Below are 23345 nucleotides of genomic sequence, written 5' to 3'. Positions count from 1 at the left end.
ATTTACACTGTTATATTTGAAGCAAGTTTCTTGTAGGTAGCATATTTGGGTTGTTTTTAAATGAACCTTGAAAATCTCTGCTTTTTAAAAATATTTTTATTTATTTATTTGAGAGAGAGAGAGAGCTAGAGAGAAGGAGCAGGAGGTGGTGAGAAAGAGGCCCCCACTGAGCAGGGAGCCTAATGCGGGGTTCGATCCCAAGACCCTGGGATCATGACCTGAGCTGAAGGCAGTCGCTTAACCAACTGAGCCACCCAGGTGCCCCAAAAATCTCTGCTTTTTAATTGGCCTTTTCATTTCATTTATTTAGACCATTATTGATCTCTTGATGTCTGAGGGCTTACTCTACCATTGTGTTGTTTTCTACTTGTTTCCGCTGTTTCTTGATATATTCTGTTTCTCTGCTTCTCCTTTTCTTGCCTTCCTATCAATTACTTAACCTTCTCAGAATTCAACTTTGATTTATACTTAGTGATTTGAAGTATTTCTGTCTGTCTACTCTAGTTAGCACAATATACATATGTAACTTACATAGTCTAGTGGTATTGACATTTTATGACTTGGAGTAAAGTGTAGAAAACTTGTTTCTACTTACTTCCCTTTACTCTTTTCCATTTTAAAAAACTGTCTTTAGTATTTCCTCTACATACATTGAGTATCATATCAGGTGGTATAATTACTTTTGCTTCAAATGTCAAAAAATAGTTTAAAAAATCATGAAGATAGGTCTATTTTATTTATCTCTATTTTTCCACAGTCAGTATTTCTTCCTTCCTGGAGTTCCAGGCTTCCTCCTGTGATCATTTCCTTTATGTTCTGTATACTATTTTAGCCATTCTGAAAGGGTCAGTATGTTGAAGACAAATTATGTTAGATTTCCTTCATCTGGAAATGTATTTATTTCCCCTTTATTCCTGAAGGATATTGCTGCTGGATATGGAATTCAAAATTACTGTTGAGTTTGAGAAATTCTTTATAGATTTTGGATCCTAACCCTTTATCAGATATATCATTTGCAAATTTCTTCTCCCATTCCAAAGGTTGCCTTTCAGTTGTGTTTATTGTTTCTTTCACCGTGCAGAAGATTTTATCTTGATGAAGTCCCAATAGCTCATTTTTGCTTGTTTCCCCTGCCTCAGGAGACATCTAGTAAGAAGTTGCTCCGGCCGATGTCAAAGAGGTTGCTGACTGTGTTCTCCTCTCACATTTAGGTCTTTCATCCATTTTGAATTTATTTTTGTGTATGGTGTTAGAAAGTGGTCCAGTTTCATTCTTTTGCATGTTGCTGTTCAGTTTTCCCAACACCATTTGTTGAAGAGACTGTCTTTTTTCCATTGGATATTCTTATAAAACTCAACTTATAAAACTTATAGAACTTATGAGGGCGCCTGGGTGGCTCAGTTGGTTAAGCGACTGCCTTCGGCTCAGGTCATGATCCTGGAGTCCCTGGATCGAGTCCCGCATCGGGCTCCCTGCTCGGCGGGGAGCCTGCTTCTCCCTCTCCCACTCCCCCCTGCTTGTGTTCCCTCTCTTGCTGTGTCTTTCTCTGTCAAATAAATAAATAAAATCTTTAAAAAACAAAACAAAACAAAACAAAAAACTTATAGAACTTATGAAGCTCAACACCAGGGATGCCTAGGTGGTTCGGTCAGTTAAGTGTTCCAACTCTTGATTTCGGCTTAGGTCACAATCTCAGGGTCCTTAGATCTAGCCCTGACTTGGGCTCTGAGCTGGGCGAGGAGCCTGATTGGGATTTTCTCTCTCCCTCTGTACCTCCTCCTGCTCGCGTGTACACACACACTCTTTCTCTCTCTCTCTCAAAACAAAACCAAAAACTCAACACCCCAAAAAAACAATCCAGTTTAAAAATCGGCGGAAGACATGAGTTGACATTTTTCCAAACAAGACATACTGATGGCTAAGAGACACATGAAAAGATGTGCAACATTATGCATCATCAGGGAAATACAAATCAAAATTACAGTGAGATATCACTTCACACCTGTCAGAATGGCTAAAATTAACAACACAGGATACAAAAGATGTTGGCAAGGATGTGGAGAAAAGGGAACCCTCTTACACTGTTGGTGGGAATGCAAACTGGTGCAGCCACTCTGGAAAACAGTATGGAGGTTCCTCAAAAAGTTGAAAATAGAACCACCCCATGATCCAGCAATTGCACTATAAGATATTTACCCAAAGGTTACAAAAACACCGATTTAAAGGGATACACACACCTTGATGTTTATAGCAGTGTTGTCAATAGCCAAATTATGGAAAGAGCCCAAATGCCCATCAACTGATGAATGAGTAAAGAAAATGTGGTATATATTTATAGTGAAATATTACTCAGCCATTAAAACTCTTGCCATTTGTGGGGTGCCTGGGTGGCTCAGTGGTTAAGCATCTGCCTTTGGCTCAGGTCATGATCCCAGGGTCCTGGGATCCAGCCCCGCATCAGGCTCCCTGCTCTGCGGGAAGCCTGCTTCTCCCTCTCCCACTCCCCCTGCTTGTGTTCCCTCTCTCACTGTGTCGCTCTCTGTCAAATAAATAAATAAAATCTTAAAAAAAAAAAACAACCCTTGCCATTTTTAATGATGTGGATGGACCTAGAGTGTATTATGTGAAGCAAAATAAATCAGAGAAAGACAAAAACCGTATTTCACTCATATGTGGAATTTAAGAAACAAAACAGATGAACATAGTGGGGAAAAAAAGAGAAGAAACAGACTCTCAACTATAGAGGGCAAACTGAGGCTTACTGGAGGGGAGGTGGGCAGTAGGATGGGTGAAATGGATGATGGAGATTATTAAAGAGCGCACTTGTTGTGATGAGCACTGGGTGTTGTATGTACATATTGAATCACTAAATTCTGCACCTGAAACTAATATTACACTGTATGCTAACTGGAATTTAAATAAAAACTTGAAAAAAAAGAATTCAAAATTGGCAGTTCTTTCTTTTCCGTTGAAACCCCTTTCTTTCTTTCTTTCTTTTTTTTTTTTAAAGATTTTATTTGACAGAGAGAGAGACAGCCAGAGAGGGAATACAAGCAGGGGGAGTAGGAGAGGGAGAAGCAGGCTTCCTGTGGAGCAGGGAGCTGGATGCAGGGCTCAATCCCAGGACCCTGGGATCATGACCTGAGCTAAAGGCAGATGCTTAACAACTGAGCCACCCAGGCGCCCCTAAACCCCTTTCTTCTTCACTATTTCAGATGGGGAATCTTCTGTCATCTTAATCATTATATCTCTGTAGGTTATTTGTCACTTCTCTCTACCTTCATAGAAAATTTTGTTTTGTTTTTAGTTTTCAAAAGTTTGACTATAATGAGCCATGACATGGATTTCTTTGGATTTATGCTAAATTTGGTACAGCTCTTGAATCTGTCTTCCACTGATTTTGAGAAAATTTTAGCTACTATGTTTTTGTTTGTTTGTTTGTTTATTTCAAGTTTTTATTTAAATTCTAGTTAGTTAACAGAGTGGCTGTGGTACCGTTTTACATTCCCTCCAGCAATATATGAATGATCCAGCTTCTGCACATCTGTGCCATCATTTCCTATTGCCACTGGATTTTATTTTGGTCATTCTAATGGATGTGAAATATCTCATTGTGGTTTTAATTTTTATTACCCTCATTCCTGATGGTATTGAACATATTTTCATGTGCTTATTTGGCAGGTATATGTCCTCTTCAGTGACCTGTCTCTTTATATCTTTTGCCCTTTTTCTAATAGGAATGTTTCATTGTTCTTGTTTTTACCATTGAGTTTTGAGAGTTCTTTCTTTTTCTTTTAAAAAATATATTCTAAGGGTGCCTGGGTGGCTTAGTTGGTTAAGCTACTGCCTTCAGCTCAGGTCATGATCCTGGAGTCCTGGGATCGAGTCCCACATCGGGCTTCCTGCTTCGCGGGGGGTCTGCTTCTCCTTCTGACCCTCCCCTCTCTCATGCTCTCTCTCTCTCTCATTCTCTCAAATAAATAAAAATCTTGTAAAAAATTTAAAAAATAAAAAATAAAAAATACATTCTAGATACATTCTAGGAAGTCCTTTGTTGGGTATGTGGATTACAAATATTGTCCATAGTTTATGTATTTTTGCTCTTACTTTATTATTTCTTTTTTTCTGTTTTCTTTGGGCTTCTGCAACAGGTATTTTCCATTTTATTTATTTATCTATCTATTTATTCAATCATTCATTTATATCATGGTGGACTGATGGACATTTATTTTATATTTTAAATTATAATCCATTACTGCTTTATTTATTCTGTTGCTCAATTTATTCAATTTTGGCTATTGAGAACCCTTTCAATTGGCTCTTGTGTCTCTTTTTATTTTATTTTTTTAAGATTTATTTATTTGAGGTGGGGGAAAGGGCAGAGGGAGAGAGAGAGAGAGAGAGAATCCCAAGCAGACTTCCTGCTGAGCATGGAGCTTAACATGGAGCTCGATCCCATGACCTGATCATGACTTGAGCCAAGATCAAGAGTCAAAAACAACCCACTGAGCCACCCAGGTGTCCCAGCTCTTGTGTCTCCTTGACATAACCATATCTGTGTGTATGTGTGTATGTGTGTATGTGTGTGTGTGTGCGTGTGTGTGTGTGTGTGTAGTTCAGCACTTCTTTGCTTTCTGGTACCACAAGATGCTCCAGGCTCATCTTTCTTGCCCAAGTTCCTTTCCTGGTTTCTTTTATTGCAGAACATCATTAGAAACTAGTATCTAGGCACTAGATGGACTTGTTGCTACTAAGGTATCATTGCTTCTAGGCTCTCTAAGCTGACAGAACAAGGAAATATATGTACCTACACATATCTATAAATATGTCCATATGCAGTCATCTGTGGCTATATTCAGTTAAACATGAGTCCATACTGATGACTCCAGTTCTAGTCCAGTACCACTTGCTTTCTCTCCTTGCTTGTTTGTAAGTTGCCATTTCCCACAGTAAGGTACTTGATGCTTACCATCTGCCATTGACTTACCCAAGATTTTAAGAAAGATTGGTATTAATTCTTCTTTAAATGTTTGGTAAAATTCATCTGTGAATCCTTCTGGTCCTGGGCTTTTCTTTGTTGGGAGGTTTTTGAGTACTTATTTAACCTGCATATTTGTTAACAGATCTTTCAGATGTTCTATTTCTTCATGATTCAGTCTTGGTAAGTTTTATGTTTCCTGGAATTTAGCCACTTATTATGCATTACAAAATTTGCTAGTCTATATTTGTTCATAATAGTCTCGCATGATCTTTTTCATTTCTGGCCATCAGTTATAAAGTCTCTTACTTTATTTCTGATTTTATTTCTTTGAGTTTTTTCTCTCTTTTTCCCCTTAGTCTAGCTAGGGGTTTGTCAATTTTGTTTATCTTTTCAAAAAACCAACTCTTAAACAAAAAAACCCAATTCAGTTTTGTAGATTTTTTCTCTTGTTTCCCTGTTTTCTATATAACCTATTTCTACTCTAATCTTTATTATATCCTTCCTTCTGCTAACTTTGGAATTAGTTTGTTCTATTATTTTTTTCTATTATTATAAGATGTATGAGGGAACAGAATATAAAGATAGGTAAATTATTTGAAAGTAGAACCAGTGGTTCCTGAAGGATACCTGGGGTTGACACCATGCTCATGTCTGTGTGTATATGTTAGTAGCAGTGACCATGCACAGATTGTGTTCTGTTAATTCTTTGCTATGTAACAAAACATCCCAACATTTAGCATCTTTTTTTTATTATTATGTTATGTTAATCACCATACATTATATCATTAGTTTTTGATGTAGTGTTCCATGATTCATTGTTTGCATGTAACACCCAGTGCTCCATGCAGAACGTGCCCTCTTTAATACCCATCACCAGGCTAACCCATCCTCCCACCCCCCTCCCCTCTAGAACCCTCAGTTTGTTTTTCAGAGTCCATTGTCTCTCATGGTTCATCTCCCCCTCTGATTTCCCCCCCTTCATTCTTCCCCTCCTGTTATCTTCTTCTTCTTCTTCTTCTTTTTTAACATTAGTATCTTAAAACAACAACAATCATTGATTTAGTCCCAAGTCTGGAATTTGCACCAGGTATGATGAGAAAGGCTCATCTCTTCTTCACTTGGTATTCCCTGGGGCAGCCTGAGGTTAGATGGCTCAGTCCTATAGCTGGTAAGCCCATACTCACTGTTGTCTCTGAGAACTTAGCTGTTGAGGGCCCAGGGCTTTAACATCTCTTCCCGTGGCCCATGGCTATCTGCCCTTCCTCAGAGCATGGTGAGTAGTTCCAAGAGTAAGTGCCTTCGAGAGCCAGGGAGAGGCTGCGTTGCCTATAGTGATCCAGCCTGAGAAGTCACCTAGCATCTTCCAAATTCAAAAGGCGGGGGGGAAGGACCCCTTACCTCTTGATGGAAAAATGTCATTATTTCTTTTCAAGAAGGCTTGGGATGGATGATACTATTGTGGTCATCTTTGGAAAATACAATCTGCCTCAATATCTCAGAATTTATAAACCTTTATTGAGGGGTTTAAAAAGAGAGAGACTGAGAGAGAGAGAAAGAGAGAGAGAGGAAGAGAGAGAGAGGAAGAGAGAGAGAGAATTATCTAAGTTCAAGGAGTCCTACTCAAACTTTGGGGCATCCTTATTTCAACATGAACCTCCCTTAATTAAAGAGTGGTAAAACTGGTTCTTGAACATCTGACTCCTAAGCTTACACATTTCTACAACATTCTGGAGAAATATTACCTTGTCATAGCTTCTCTAAGTCTGTGCTCCCCCAATTTTAATGTTTTCAAATATTACCCTAATTTACATAGCACAACTGTTAGCAATCATTAAAATGGGAAGTGGATATAAGCTTGGCAATAAAAACTAAGTAACAAAATATTTTCAAAGAAATATTATTTTATTAAATTCTAGCATTGCTTGTGAGGGGGATACAACTATATGTTTTACAGATTTTCACATTATTAAAACAACATTATTGAAATCATATATCACTTGCATATTCATTGTTTGAATGCCATTGCTGCCATGGAAGTCCTTCATTCGATGAGGCTAGTTAGTCCACCTGATCAATTTCCTTTGCACACTCTACCTTCAGGAGTACTGGTGAACTTCTCCCTCAGAAGCTCCATGCCATAGATGACTAAGAATAAGGACGCTTTGTCACTCTTGTAGCATGTTCTTCTCTGCAAGTTATCCGCCTAAATAATAATGCTTTTGTTTGCTGTCCCTTTTCCATATTCATAAAAAAGGGAATATCAGTCTATGCCTTATTGGCATTGCCAGAGGGCTGAGAAAATGATAGCCCTATGCAGTTGTCCTCCTTTTGTTAAGTATTGCTTTCATTTTAATTAATACTGAGTAATTCTCTAGTCTGTTTCCCTTAAATTTCAAGTGAACCTGTAATGTTATAAATATACCAAGTCTCCTAAATTTAAAAATCAACCCTAAAGATCAAAATATCTAAAAGGCGAAAATAATCGGGAGGAACAATTTGTCTCTTTTCCCTACTGGATGAAAAACCAATTTTCTGACTTGATACCTTTATTGTGAAGAATGGATAGTTTCTTGTTTGATTTTCAGATCTTGAATATTGAGTTGAACAAATATTTTATAGAGTTAACCTTTGGTTGGGACATATACTAGGTATAAGGGGTCTGTGCTCTTAAAGTTCTTATAATCCAGTTATGCACATGACACAGTCAATAACTATGTAAGACAGGATAGCTTTAGTGCCATTGTTGAAGCTATAATAAATCAGTGTGATGAAGAATCCATGGTGACCGGGTCAGATATGAAATGGAGGAGCAGAGTTTGAGAGAGCGAAGGATTCTCACTGGGTAGACAGGTATAGAAGGGTTAGGGCCAAAGTTGAGAAGAAGGGACTGGAATGCTATAGGCACAGTCTTCTTCTGTGATGTATCCTATTATTTCAACAAAGCAGCCATTTGACGAGATAGAGGAATGCTTTAGGACAGGACCATACCTTGTTTTAGCTCTGCCTCCCATTCTATGTTTGGCTCTCCCTATATTCTTTTTTTTTTTTTAAGATTTTATTTATTTATTTCAGAGAGAGAGAGTGAGAGAGAGCATGAGAGGGGTAAGGGTCAGAGGGAGAAGCAGACTCCCCGCCGAGCAGGGAGCCCGACGCGGGACTTGATCCCGGGACTCCAGGATCATGACCTGAGCCAAAGGCAGTCACTTAACCAACTGAGCCACCCAGGTGCCTGGCTCTCCTTATATTCTTAAAACCTACTCTATGGGAATAATGAACTTCTCCGGGTTCCTTCTGGCCTTCCTACAGATATATCAGTAACTCTGAGATACTAGAACAAAGGAGATTAGCTCTGAATTTTGGCTGAGTGCTGCATCTTCAATGCATTTCTTCCTTTTTTTGATGTATTTTTTCCCTTCTGGAAATGCCAGTTCAGATCCTGCTTTTATGGAGGATGAGGTACTATTTAAAGATCAGGGAATCCTTATCTCAAAGAGGAGTGCCCTTGGTTCAAGGTCTAGCATGATGTTGAGACCTCTAATATAATTGGGAGTTCATAAACAGTGAAGGCTAGATTCAGTTTTCTCTAAGGTATTCTGGTATAATTGAAATGTGGGGTCTCTGAAGCGATACAGATGTGAGTTGAAATCCTGGCTTCAACTATTACTGGTTCCATGACCTTGGAAAAGTTATGTCACCTCCTTCAGTCTGTTTCCTTGTCTGTATAATGTGATTAATAACATTGTCTTAAAATATAGTTCTAAGGAGGAATAATATAAAGTAACAGGCATAGTACCTTGTACATATGTGTGCTCAAAACGATTATGGTCACTATTCCAATGCTAACACTCTTTCGATTTGTTCCCTTTTACAACACCTCTAATATAATTCTGTAAAATGCCTCTCCATCTCCAATGATATCACCCAAGTTAGACACTGTTTCTCTCATGTCTAGGATGTTATAATGGTCAATTAACTGGTCATTCAACCATTTGTCTCTTTTCCTCTCTCTTCTTACTTATCCCATGTTTTAGCATTTATGAATGTGGCTGCTTCTTTTTCCTATAGAAGAACAGGAGAAATAAAGCAGCAGAATGCCTGGTGCATAATCCAAACTATTTTTTAAAAATTTTTATTGTTATGTTGATCACCATACATGACATCAATAGAAACTCTTTAGTCTGACATTCAAGGCCCTTTTTCAGTCCATAGGTACTTCTGGGTCATTCACAGACTTTTTTGAACACAGCACTGCTCCACCCACTTACATGGCAAGCTGCTCTAACTAAAGCCCTGAGTTATGACTTGTTACCTTGGAGTCTAGAAATATATATATTTTGTGTGATGCTTCCTCCGTGTTCAATGAAGATATCAAAACCCTGCCAATTCTTCAGAGATACTTTGAACCTTAGCTTATATAATAAACTCTCTTTGACATGCTTAGCAGACTTGGTAAAAAAAAAGGGAACATTTATTTTACACTAGGCACTTAACATAATTGTATCATTTAGTCCTCATAAAATCCTACAAAGTAGTTATTATTATTTTTTTTATTCTTATGTTAATCCCCATACATTACATCATTAGTTTTTGATGTAGTGTTCAATGATTCATTGTTTGTGCATAACACCCAGTGCTCCATGCAGAATGTGCCCTCCTCAATACCCATCACCAGGCTAACCCATCCTCCCACCCCCCTCCCCTCTAGAACCCTGTTTGTTTTTCAGAGTCCATCGTCTCTCATGGTTCGTCTACCCCTCCGATTTCCCCCGCATCATTCTTCCCCTCCTGACAAAGTAGTTATTTTTAACCTTACTATTAATAGAGGACATTGAGACACCAAGTACTATAAAATTTGCCCAAGATTCTACGTCTAACTGACTGGTGGGATCAGGATTAGAATACTGGTAGCTCTAACTTCAAAATCCATGTTATTTCAACTACTTCGTTATGTACCGTCTTGAATGGGAAAGTAAAGATAATGACACTTTCTAAATGACCATGAGCAAGTCACTTTTCTCTGTGTAGTTGTATTTTACCATCTTAAAAATGTGGTTTGTTCTCTCAAGCTAGGTGATACATAGGTAAAGTCTCATTTATTATTTGTTCATTACATTTTGTTATCAGTATTCTTTAATACTGATATTTATTTAATCAAATTATTGCATATGAAATAAAGAATCATTTATTAAAACAAGTGAAGGTATGAACAGCATTTCACATACCTCTGAGCCATGGAACTTAGATCTTGAAGATACTCTTAGACAACCCCTACACTGTCCTTCCATTTTATAGATGGAGAGTTTGTGACTGAGACATTGAGAAATGTCACTTGGCCAAAGGGAGGGGGGGGAAAGTTCGTGGCTGAGCTGAAACTCAGTCGCACTGATTCACACTTGAATGATTTTCCCTTCCCATCTTGCTATGGGAACAGTTGTTTTCTTGGCAGGCAAATAAAGAGTCCCAGCACAGGTCAGGAGGGTGGGCTACCTGCTGGAGGATCTCACGAGCCTCGTCCTAGAAGTCTTTGCAGAGCCCGCTTGACCTCCTTGTTCCGCAGAGTGTAAATGAAAGGGTTGAGCATGGGAGTGACGACTCTGTAGAAGACAGCAGGGGCCCCAGCTCCTGCCTCCCCGGAGTGAGGCTGCAGGTAGATGCAGAGAGGTGGCGCGTAGTACAGAGGCCCCACTGTGAGGTGGGAGGTGCAGGTGGAGAAGGCACGGCGCTGCCCTGGGCGGTGCGGATCCGCCACGATAAAGACGTAGAATACAATGATGAGGATCAGGCAACCTGCAACCACAACGCCAGTGTTGGCCAACATGACAAGCTCATTAATGGTGGCGTCTGCACAGGCCAGCCTGAGCACCGGGGGGATGTCACAGAAGAAGTAGGCAATGTGGTGGGGACCACAGTAGAGCAGGCGGAAGGTGAGGGAGGTGTGGATGGCAGAGTGCACAGCACCTAGGGCCCACGTGAGTCCAGCCAGTCCTGCACACATCCGTCTGTTCATGGCCACTGGGCAGTGTAGGGGTTGACAGATAGCTAGGTAGTGGTCATAGGCCATGACCGTGTGTAGGAAGCACTCAGTGCTGGCCGGAAATGGAAGCAATAAAGCCCTACAGCATAGCCCTCAAAGGAAATCACCTTCCCATCCACAGTCAGGAGGCCTGCCATGATCTCGGGCACGGTCACTGTAGACAAACAGGCATCCAGGAAGGAGAGGTGCCCCAGGAAGTGGTACATAGGGGAGCAGAGGTGAGGGTCAGAGCCCACAGTTATGAGAATGAGGAGGTTCCCGGTCAAGGTAATGCTGTAGATGAGGAGGAAGAGGAGGAAGAAGAGGGTAGGATGTTCAGCTGTGTACATCAGACCTTCCAGACAGAAGTGGCTCACCACAGTCTGGTTGGGGTCTTCTGTCTCCATGGCCATCTTTTCACACACAAAGTGGTTAGTTATCCCCCTTCGTAACAAAACTGACATCAACAAACATAATAAACAGCCATTCCTCTTGGCTGAAATGTCATTAGCCATTGGGCTATGCCGGCTTGGTCTTGCCCCATAAATTAGAGAAAGATATACAGGTTCATTTCACTCTTTTGACATGTTCTAGTGTTTTCTTGTGGTTGTTTCAAAAATGAATCTTTTAACATGGGGGATCCACAATCCTTTGAGACACATAAAGGACTGTAACAATTACTTGGAGAAATGCATTCCCTAAATAACAGCAATATAAATATGGATTGGAAATCTTATTCTCATGGACCATATCTTTTTTGCAAATATTTCAGAATTGTGATGCCTACACTCTCCTAATTTACTCTGCCATATTGCAGATGTGGATAAGCAGGCTCTTATTGCCATGTGACACTAAGGAGTTATATTCCATCCTTGGAGGTGAATTGCCCAGACTTTGGGTGCTGTTACATCAGCCGGGAACCCAGCAGTTCCATCCATTCTTCACTCAGAGGGAGTTCTTCGGAATTAACGGCCACCCATAGCCAAGTCTCAAGTGTATGACAACGAAGCCTTAGAGAATTGGCTGAATAACTAGAAGGACAAATTGTTAAGTACATTTCTTGCTGTTCCTGTAAATCTCTGTTTCAACCTTTTGGAAAATGTATACCTGTGCCTTTATTGTTGAGTTGGAATTGAAATCTAAGAGTTTTCTTCAATTCTTTCCATCCTTTATCTCCTAAACCTATTTAGATTGCATTATGTGAAAAATTTCTTTAAACTCCTGATTTCTAGGGGCACCTGGGTGGCTCAGTCAGTTAAGCATCTGCCTTCAGCTCAGGCCATGGTCCTGGGGTCCTGGCATCCAGCCCCGCATCGGGGTCCTGGGATCCAGCCCCGCATTGGGCTCCCTGTTCAGTGGGGAGTCTGCTTGTCCCTCTCCCCCTGCTCCTTGTGCTCTCTCAATCTCTCTCAAATAAATAAATAAATCTTTAAAAAAATAAACTCTTGATTTCTATTGTAGCTTCAATTCTCATGGACCTAACCCTGCATGTGAATATTTTATACCTATATTTTCACAATGGTTTTATGTTCCATTTCTCTCCCAGTTCCTGAATGTATCAAATGGTTCTGTATTCAGCTTCTTTGTCAGTCTTCTTACAGTAACATTGTTTAATTTTTCTCTTTACTGTTCCCCACTGCCTAAGGCATAAAAAGTATCACTCTCTGATATTTAAAATTACCTATACATTGTTTCCATTATTATCACAAAATCTTTATCTCCTACAATCCCCTAAAGAAATATCTCTTATGTAGGGATGCTCTTTGCCTCATCTTCTATGCAATTTGCCATAATCTCTCCTTGATCTCCTCACTGCGTTCCATTTTTTTTTTTTTAAAGATTTTATTTATTTATTTGAGAGAGAGAGAATGAGAGACAGAGAGCATGAGAGGGGGAGGGTCAGAGGCAGAAGCAGACTCCCCGCCGAGCAGGGAGCCCGATGCGGGACTCGATCCCGGGACTCCAGGATCATGACCTGAGCCGAAGGCAGTCGCTTAACTGACTGAGCCACCCAGGCGCCCTGCGTTCCATTTTTGACCATGAATGAAATTCATTTAATCTCTTACAAATCTACTCTCTGTACTTAAGTTTGAAATTAATTCCTCTACAAGCCCTTTATGAATATTTTATCTCACACTGGTTTATTCATTCCTGAAACCTATGGTATTCATGGTAACTATAAATAAATACCTAAGCATGTAGTGTCTCGACGACTTTAGTGTTCCACGTGCGTATGTCACGTCTTCCCACGAGGAACACAGGGAAAATATCTTATGCCTTCTCTAGTTTCCCATGAACATTTTGGGGATAAAGCAGTTGAAATATTAAGAAGCCAAGTTTATTTCGATTTTTATAAACTTAAATTTAAATCCCTGGTCAGGCAGGCACTCATTAGCAGAAAGAGAGGGATCATGGTGCTTAATTTCTCCATTTCTCCATTTCTCAAATTAAAAATGGGGATATCATCATTTGTGATAATTATTATTTTACTTAGAATGTAGCAGGACACATAACATATGACCTTACATTTATTCATTTTCACTAATTTATTCAATGCAGTAACGGAGCAATCCCTATTTCACAAGAAAGCCCATTTCAATGTTGGGTAGATCAATATATCCTTTATATCAGTGGTAGATACGTATCCCTGATATTTTAGCCAATTTAGTTTAAGATTTTCTCTCATCACACCCACTAGAATGGATGTCATATATATATATATATATGACATATGGTAAGAAGTGTTACTGGATGTAGAGAAACTGAAACCTGTATACATTGCTAGAGAAAATGCAAAATGGTATACCCACTTTGGAAAACAGTTTGGCAGTTACTTAAAAAGTTAAACATAAAATTACCTAATGATTTGGCATTTCCATTTTTAGGAAGCTACACAAGAGAAATGAAAACGTATGTCCATATAAATGTGATTGTTTATAGCAGGATTATTCATAATAGCCAAAGCCTTGGAAACAATCATGTTTGTTGTTCATTGACTGGTGAATGGATTGAAAAAAAAGAGTATATTCACACAATGAAATATCATTCAGCAATAAAAAGGAACAAAGTACTAATGCAGTTCATGAAATGGATAGAACTCAAAAATAGTGTGCTAGGGGCACCTGGGTGGCTCAATTGGTTAAGCATCTGACTCTTGATGACTGGCTCAGGTCATGATCTCAGGGTCATGAGACTGAGCCCTGCATCAGGCTCCGCAGTGGGCATGGAGCCTGTTTAAGATTCTTCCTCTCCCTCTGCTCCCTTCCCCCATCCCTCTCTAAAAAACCAAACCAAACCAAAGCAAACAAACAAAAAACAGTGGGCTAAGAGAGAAGCCAGACACAAAAGGTCACACACTGTATGCTTTCATTTTGATAACACATCCTGTCAAGACAAGTCTTTAAAGAGAGCATGTAGATTAGTGGATGCCTGGGACTGGGCTGAGACGGGGAATGAGCACAAATGGTCAGACAGATCTTTCTAAAGTGATGGAAATGTTCAAAAATCGGATTGTGGTAATAGTTGTGTAACTTTGTAAATTTACTAAGCATCATTGAATTGTATACTGAAATAGGCTAATTTAATGGTTGCGATGTATACTTTAATAAACTGTTAAAGAAAGAAATCTAAAGAAGGAAAGTCTGCTGAGTGACACAAAACATGATTTAAATAAATGGAAAGATATTGTTTGCTCAAGGATGAATATAATAAAAAATTTACATTCCTTCTAATTTTTAAGCCTGTTTATTTTGAAATGTTCAATTTATAGCAAAGTTTAAAAAAATGATAAGTTATGGGAATAAAGGCACAGCATAGGGAATATAAAAAAAGAGAACACGGGACACCTGGGTGGCTCAGAGGGTTAAGCGTCTGCCCCTGGCTCAGGTCATGATCCCAGAGTCCTGCCTGCTCCAACCTCTGTCTGCTCCTCCCTCTGCCTGCCACTCCCCCTGCTTGTGCACACACTCTCTCTCTCTCGACAAATAAAATCTTTTAAAAAAAGCAGAACACAATTTGAAATCTGAATGAGGTGATATCCCATGAAACGAAGGGATTGCAGCTGACGATCTCCAAGGCATTAGGATACAAGAAATGAGTAGGTGTTCTGGAAAGAGGTAGACTTGTGTTCAAATCCAGGCTCCATGCAAGAGGACTAGCTTGTTATGAAGTCCCTTGAAGTTTCTGAGACTTAGTTTTATCATATGTAAATGGATTAAAAAATACTTGCGCTGTAAAGTTTTACAAGGATTCCAGGTGTGCTAGAGTAACTGCGAAATAATTTACTTGCTGAATGACCACTATTATAATTCTACATCCAATATTCTATGACTTCATGCCCATCTTTGAAATAGCTCTACCATGCACCCTTCTACTTTCTCTACAATCACTATAGTTAATAACTTGAACACTCACACTTGATATATTTTCATTTCTATTATTTGGTCACATGAATATCTGTCATGCTTCTCTCAATTTTTCCATATGATGCTTTCTTCATTCTCCACTTAAGAAAATGGAGATTCTGGGGCGCCTGGGTATCTCAGTTGGTTAAGCAACTGCCTTCAGCTTAGGTCATGATCCTGGAGTCCCGGGATCGAGTCCCGCATTGGGCTCCCTGCTCAGCGGGGAGTCGGCTTCTCCCTCTGACCCTCCCCCCCTCATGTGCTCTCTCTCTCTCTCGCTCATTCTCTCTCTCAAATAAATACATAAAATCTTAAAAAAAGAAAATGGATATTCCACCATCTGAAGCCCAATCAAAACTTTTCAAGGCAACTTAGGTTCCTCTTTGATATCTGAACATAACATTTTCCTTCCTTGTAAATAGCCAATTCCTCTTAGTAGTGCTTTATGCTGCATTGAGCTGTATGTGTATCTCCTGAGGACCTAGAAATACATGTCTTTTATATTTCAGATACTCGATCAAAATAGCTGAGCAAAGGCTACCAGGTGCTCTCCCTACAGCAGTGGTACAAGAAGAGATTCAGGGGGAAAGGTGAGCTTTAGAGCCCACAGTCATGAGGATGAGAGAGTCTCAGTCACAGTGATACAGGGCATGCTGCTCAGGCGGAAGTGACTCACCTGCTTGGAGTTGGACCATTTGTCCCCACGACCATCTTTTTACTTGGTTGGTTAATTGCTCCTCTTCTTATTTATCTGAGTTCAATTTTTGTATTTTAACATTTCCTTTTTCTAAGAGGTCACCTCCAAGTGCAGTTTGCTTCATGGAACGTATAAAGAATTATAAGATTACTGTGCAGGTCTTTAAAAGTCACAGAATTTTACTATTGCCAGCTTCCTTTCTGTATGAATTCCTCAGTAGAGAAATTATTCATTGCGTTTGGCACAAAAGGTCGAGCCAGGGGGTGAAAGCGCTCATGTCCTATCCGAGCAAATACATTATCTCCAAGAGAGGCTGGAAAATCCAACTCCTACTGAAGAACTTGCAAAACTTGATTTCTTCCAGACTTTTACTATCCTGCTTTTTAAAAAGATTTTAGAGCTTCAGATGGTGATGGGCAAGGCCTTTTTTCTAGGAGGCATGGAAAAGTTTATCAAACTCGGATAAATTATTGCCTGGAGTCTGCCTTTTATTTCATTGGCAGGAACCTAATAGTCCCAAGCTTTACACATCCAGAGTGAGATTTTGTAGTCTCCCAAAGCTTGGGATTATGTGTTCACTGAATAATCAGAACGGCAATTCCTGAGGTTTATGATATGCTCTTTGGTATGGTTTATGGATTTTGTCTCTTTAAATTATAAGGAATTGTCTTTCTGCCACACCTTTTCTAGTTTCTTGAGTGGGTCAAGCTCAATATCAAAGTTCTGTTTGAATTTTTCTATCTTTTTTGTTTCAAACTTTTTTGTCTTTGCAACGCTTTTATTGAGAGCAAGGGAAGGATCCCAGTGTAAGCAGCCTTCAGTTCTGAAATGTATCTCCATCTGTATCTGCATCTTAACTTTCACAACCTTAACCATTATTCTCTTATTTCATCCCAGCTGGATGATTAGAAAAATGGTCTCCCACAAGGTTTCCTCAATTGTCTCCTGTCTCCTTGAATGAGACAATTTCCTGCCCTCCGCTGCCTGATCAAATCCCAGCCACGCGTGTCTCACTGCTCCCCCTGGCAATGCGAGCCATCCCACCCTCGCACACTTCCTCACTGTGCTCCATAACGGTTTCACTTCACAATTCAAGACTATCTAAAATCCAGGGCGCCTGGGTGGCTCAGTCGTTAAGCGTCTGCCTTCGGCTCAGGTCATGATCCCAGCGTCCTGGGATCGAGCCCAGCATCCGGCTCCCTGCTCCGTAGGAAGCCTGCTTCTCCTTCTCCCACTCCCCCTGCTTGTGTTCCCTCTCGCGCGCACTCTCTCTGTCAAATGAATAAATAAAATCTTAAAAAAAAAAAAAGACTATCTAAAATCTGACAGAGTGTTGTCTATTTATTCTTCTTTCCTCCACCCCTCCTCTATTCAGTACGCTGCTCTATTCAAGTAGATTTCTTCATTCTCTCCTAAATTTATCACAATTTCCTCCTGTTCTCACTCTGCTCTAGTCCACCTTGCAGAAATCAACCTTCATTTTTACCTGATAATATCTCCAAAGCTTCTTAGACTTAATGTGCATCTGAATCCCCTGAGAATCTTCAGATACAGAGTCTAATCCCCCAGGCGTGGAGTAGGGCCCGGGATTCTGCCGTTCTGACTCCTCCCCCGTGATGCTCATGCTGCTATTCCATGGGTTGCACTTTGAGAAGCAAGAATCTAAAGCACTATTTGAGATTAGATTGAGCTTTTCTCCCACAGGAAGTTTTCCTACTCTGTCTAAGAGTGTCCTGGCTCCTCTGTGAACTCCAGTGGCCTTGACAGTGTATTGTGGTAGGGACCCTGTTCCCACACTGGCCTAGTGTGCTACTTCCCTCTTCTGTGAGCTCCCAGGAAGAAGGCCTGTGTTATGGGGTTTTGTGCCTTCCATGAGCATCTTTGAAAGAGCACAGCAGAAAGAGCATGAACTTTGGAGTCAGATGAACTTGGGCTTACATCCCATCATCACCACTTATTAGCAAGATGGCTCAGTTTCTCATCTCATGCTCAGCATGTCAAGTCCACATCTTTAAAAGTGTTCTGTTAACAGTAGGCATCAACCCTGGGACATGCGACATGGCACAACATCCTCACTGTTTCTGAACCGGTTACCAACCCACCGATGTCTCCATGACCCTTTCAGAATGAGACCATTACTACTTCACAGAAATGCCTAGTCCACTATCTCATGGTTCAGATATGTTAGAGTATTCTTTACATGCTGTTCAAATCAAGATCCCTCACTTCCTTCAGTTAGTTCTCTCTTTGCCCTCTGAAAGCAATGAAATAGTCAAACTATGCAATAAATGCAAACACAAGCAAATTTTTGATAAAATTGTTCATTCTATAGTCTATCACTTCTAGCATATGAAAAAATCTGGCTAGTGGCTGCCAGTGTTGCTGTTTTTCTGTGATTCCTCTTTTCTCGTCTCTCTGTTAAGAACATTTCCTGTATATACCAATTTGTAAGAACATTTTATGGAAACACTGGGACTAGAACAATTATAGAGCTTTTGAATATCAAAATAGAAGGTAGTTTAGGGATTATGTTGTTTAACTTTATTTTACAGATGAAGAAAATGAGTCCTAGAGACATTAAGTAAAAGAGGGGTAAATTGAAATGTTCTTCAGGAATTTAGGAATAAGCATAATCAGATTTCTTAGCTGAATATTAAAATTAAAAATTAGTACATAAGTGATCTGAACAGATATATATAAACGTAACTTAGATGGGATGACTATCAGATCATGACAGCAAAACATAGAAATCAAAATATTTCTTTTCTTTTTTTTTTTAAAGATTTTATTTATTTATTTGAGGGAGAGAGAATGAGAGACAGAGAGCATGAGAGGGAGGAGGGTCAGAGGGAGAAGCAGACTCCCTGCCAAGCAGGGAGCCCGATGCGGGACTCGATCCCAGGACTCCAGGATCATGACCTGAGCCAAAGGCAGTCGCTTAACCAACTGAGCCACCCAGGCGCCCAGAAATCAAAATATTTCTAAAAAATATAATATATAATACACTAAAATACACAAAATATATATAACATACAAAATTTTTATAAATCCACCTAAATAACTATAAGAAAATAGCTGGAAATAATCTAAACATGAATAGAAAATATGGGAGAGTACTCCTACCAGGTATTTAAAGGTATTTTTAAAATGCAGCTATTCAAAAAGTTTGTGCTAACAGACATATTAATGGAATTTGTATTTTGTCTGTGTGTGTTACATATACACACATATATAAAACATATGCATACATATAGTATATCTATATGTATAAAGGATCTTGTGAAATAAGATGAAGTACATGTAAGAATTTAGTATATTTAGAAGGTAGCATATTAAGCATGTGTGTGTGACAAGGGTAATGTGACAATTAGCTAGTCATTTGGGAAATGAAAGCTAACACAATTTTCCAATTTGCTTCTTTCTCTAATATAAAATCTTACTTGGATCAATTACTTAAGGTTTAAAATACGAAGCCAGAGAGTTATTTGAATTTTAAAACAAGAAGCCAAATTTAGAAGGAAGCCAAGGCACACTGAAAATTCAAACTCTAAACAGTAGTATGTTCTTAGTTACTATTTTTAACACTGGAGAAACATTCAGGCTAGTGCTTTTCTTCTCTGCTTTATTTTTCTCACTCTCAGGGCTACAAAACCTCAAAACAAACCTGAAAACAAAACACCCTCCCTAGAAGTGAAGTTACGTAGAAAACAGGACTCCCTGTAGTTCCTTCTAGTGGAGAGTTCAAACTGTAGACTCAGACTTCGGTTCACCCCTCAGCTCAGCTGCTGTTTTAACTGTGGTTGGAGGATAAGTGAAATTTGTTCCTTGTTGTGTTATGTTTTTTGGTGTCTTATTAAAAAATTGATAACATGTATTTTATAGTTCTCTATTAAAAGTTAAACAACATACTAAGTTTTTGATGTGAGCCTTCATTTTGGCGCATGATGTGTCATTGGCCTCAGTGGGAAAGGAGGTGCTTATGTTCGCGTTCCTCTGACTTCGCAGTGGTCTGTTCTGCCCAGGAGGCTTACTGACAGAGTTCTGCCTCCTCCTGGCCCACGGGATGCTGAGGTGCCCATGACACTCTACTTTGTATCTGTGCCAAATAGAGTTTGTAAACTGCCTTTTCCTAGCCCCAGGACTGCTCCTCCTAAAGCGGTTAATTAGACTTTTCTAGAGCATTCTCCTAGGAACATCCTTAAGGGATTTTTGTTTTTCCCCTCACACAAAAATTTCTAGCTACTCCTTTCCTCTGACTGACTAGATTTTACAAGACCTTCAACTCATCTGTGATCCTGTACTTCCCATGATGCTGGCTTTACAAATCCTAGACCTAACACTCTTTCTCGGTCTCCTTTTCCTGAACTACTACCGTACTTATTGGACACTGAATTGTACCAATTGTTTCTTATTCATTTCTAGTCAGATATTTTATCTCTATGCTCAGATACAAATGAACGTGCTTCTCAGAAGACCACAGGCTCATTTAGAAGAGACAACAATGTCATAGTATTGGAGTTCTACTGCATACATTTCTGTTGAGTTGAGTTGGCTTGCCTCTTCATGCATATTTAGACGTGTAAGGCTGTTATAACAGAGAGCAAGAAAAGCCTTGATCATACACATTTCATCTTTGAAAGTGTTGGTCCAGAGAAATTAGTTTGAAAGTAGTTCTTATTCATTATCATCATTTTATTTAACAAATGGAATTAATCTTGGAGAATAGAGTGAACCTTCTTAGGTTGTCCTTACCCATGTACATGTGAAACAACAAAAGCATCTCTAGCACCCCGTATCCCAAAACCTAGGAGTGAAGGGCCTCCAAGAGCTACTGGCCACATTCTCACAAGGAAAACCAACAGGACAGGCTTCGGATCATCATCTTGCCACCAGGTCTATGCCCCAACCCATCCTGCTCCTCATTCATACTCAACAGTTGTGGGAAAATGCCAGAATGTGGTAGCACATACATTCTCCCACCACCTCACATGATCTGCTTTGCTGATCTCCATGGAACCACCAGGGGATCTAGTCTATGTTTGTGAGCAAGAAAGCTTATCCTTGACATACCTCCCTCAGTTTTACCAAAGTGGAGCCCTGTGCAACCTGAGAAGGCTAGAACTAGTGAGGTAGTGATGCAGTGCACATGAACAGCTCCCTCACAGTGTGGGGGAATTGCCTCCTCAAGTTCAAGTCTATCAACCAATTTTGTCAAAGTAAAAGGCTGAGAGCAGGAAGTATGGAAGGGCCATGCTCTCCCTTGACTTCAGTTTCCCACAGCTACATGGGAATAATAAAACCTGCCTCACATAATTGATGTCAAGGTCAAACCTCATGTTTTGCATGAAGGTTATTTGTAACATGGAAAAAGCAATATGGGAATCAACTCAAGGATTAGAAGCAATACTAAACATGTAGATTGATGCCCATAGAGGATCAGACTTTTCATGTGGATTTTTACTTATCTTGGATCTTTTCTGCAAGCTTCCATTCTTGTTGAGTTGCTTTGCCTGATTCCCATTGGATTTGAAGGAAGAAATATGAAAAAATCCTGTTTGAAAGCAGGAAGAATTCCAGAGTTTCCATCTGTGTACCTAGGAGTCTTCTACTCTCTGCATGGATCCTTCTTTCCTTTCTGCCTTAAATCTCCCCAGTTATCAGTGTCCCATCTGGTGTACTAAGTCTTAGTGTCTTCTGCATGTCTGCGATGCATGAGTCAGTGAGGCTGCACATCTCTGCGACCTGCCAGCCTCCACAATGCTGTCTTCATCTCTTTGTTACGGAGTGTGTAGATGATGGGGTTGAGCAAGGGAGTGATGACCGTGTAGAAGACAGCAACCACACCATCCAGGGGTTCCTGAGAACCAGGACGAAGGTAAATGAAGGTGCAGGGCACATAGTAAACAATGACAACAGTCAGGTGGGCGGCACAGGTGGAGAAGGCGTTGCGACGCCCATCGATGGATTGCATTCGCAGGATGGCGGCCACTATATACCCATAGGAAGTGAGGATAAGCATAAAGCAGGTGAGGGCCAGGAACCCAATGTCCACAAAAGTGACCAGCTCATTGATGGTGGTGTCAGCACAGGCTAGACGCAGCATGGCAGGAATGTCACAGAAGAAGTAGTCTACCCGGTTTGGACCACAGAAAGGCAGCTGGAATATGAAGCTTGTTTGGAAGAGTGAGTGGACGGTGCCTCCCAGCCAGGTGCCAAAAGCCAGGAAGTTACAGACATTGCGGGTCATAATGGTGGCATAATGTAAAGGCTTACAAATGGCCAGGAAACGATCATAAGCCATGAGTGTGTAGAGGAAGCATTCAGTACAGCCCAGGAAATGGAAAGAAAAAAGTTGGATTACACAGCCTCTGAAGGAGATAACCCTGCTATCCAAGAGAAAGCCAGCCAGCATCTTGGGGACAATGGCAGAGGAGATGGTCATGTCCAAGAAGGAGAGGTGACACAGGAACCAGTACATGGGGCGGTGGAGCTGGGTGTCCACCAAGACGGTGAAGATGATGAGCCCATTGCCAGAGACGGTGAGGGCATAGATGACTAGGAAAGCCAGGAAGAGTGGCACCGCCAGCTGTGGTGGGTGGTGCAGGCCCACCAAAATGAAGTGAGTCACAGCAGTCTGGTTTCCACTGTGCATTTCCTTGCTGTTCACATCTGCCAGAAGAAGTAGCAGAAGGGAAAGCTCAAGGCCCATTAAATTCTGTAGGCATGGAACACATATTCTGTGTCATTCCCGAGCATGGACACAAAAGGGTCTCAGGAAGAGACAGATCGTGCTCCAGCTCTTGTTCTTAATCATTCTGTCATCCCCACACCCAACCACCCCTCACCCCCACCCACCTGCCCAACCCTTGATTTTTGGAGTTCTGCTTGGTTCCGGGAAGCAATTGTTTTGTCCAAGGTTCTGTGACAGATTATGTGTATGTAATTCAGGAGATTGAAGGAAAGACCATACATAGAGCTCTTTATGTCGGGAAGAAGTACAGTCATATAAAGCCTAAATCAATCCATGAAGAAATGGCTATCCCATTGTTTTCCTCCACTTTGATCTCTGATCTATGGCATAATATCAGAGACATAAGTAACAGCTTATTTATTTAACAACATGAGAGTTGAAATTATATTTCCTAATGTAGATGTGCCCAATAAAAATCAGCATAGATTTTTAAGCATGCATTACTTGGGCCACACATTGAATGAAGTTGTAGGTAGAAATAACCATCTTCATCAACTGCA

The 23345-nt window shown here is 40.3% G+C and overlaps 2 protein-coding genes across 2 annotated transcripts; both read right to left on the bottom strand.

Moving 5' to 3' along the window:
- Positions 1-10481: 10481 nt before the first annotated feature.
- LOC110586429 (olfactory receptor 10S1) lies at positions 10482-11428 on the bottom strand. Its single transcript, XM_021696632.1, is given in 2 exon segments — positions 10482-11074; positions 11077-11428. Coding segments are annotated over 2 exon segments (924 nt in total). The 5' UTR covers positions 11408-11428.
- Positions 11429-21810: 10382 nt separating this feature from the next.
- LOC110586430 (olfactory receptor 10G6) lies at positions 21811-22794 on the bottom strand. The gene has a single exon (XM_021696633.2). It carries the CDS (start codon positions 22744-22746, stop codon positions 21811-21813), a length of 936 nt encoding a protein of 311 aa, XP_021552308.2. The 5' UTR covers positions 22747-22794.
- Between the last annotated feature and the right edge of the window lie 551 nt (positions 22795-23345).

The sequence above is a fragment of the Neomonachus schauinslandi genome, chromosome 11 (assembly GCF_002201575.2).
Source record: "Neomonachus schauinslandi chromosome 11, ASM220157v2, whole genome shotgun sequence".
NCBI lineage: Eukaryota > Metazoa > Chordata > Mammalia > Carnivora > Phocidae > Neomonachus > Neomonachus schauinslandi.
Note: the sequence above shows the minus strand (reverse complement) of the source record. Positions and strands in the feature narration are given on the sequence as shown.

Coding starts and splice junctions, on each gene's coding strand:
- LOC110586430 (XM_021696633.2), bottom strand. CDS start 22,746: ATGCACAGTGGAAACCAGACTGCTGTGACTCACTTCATTTTGGTGGGC.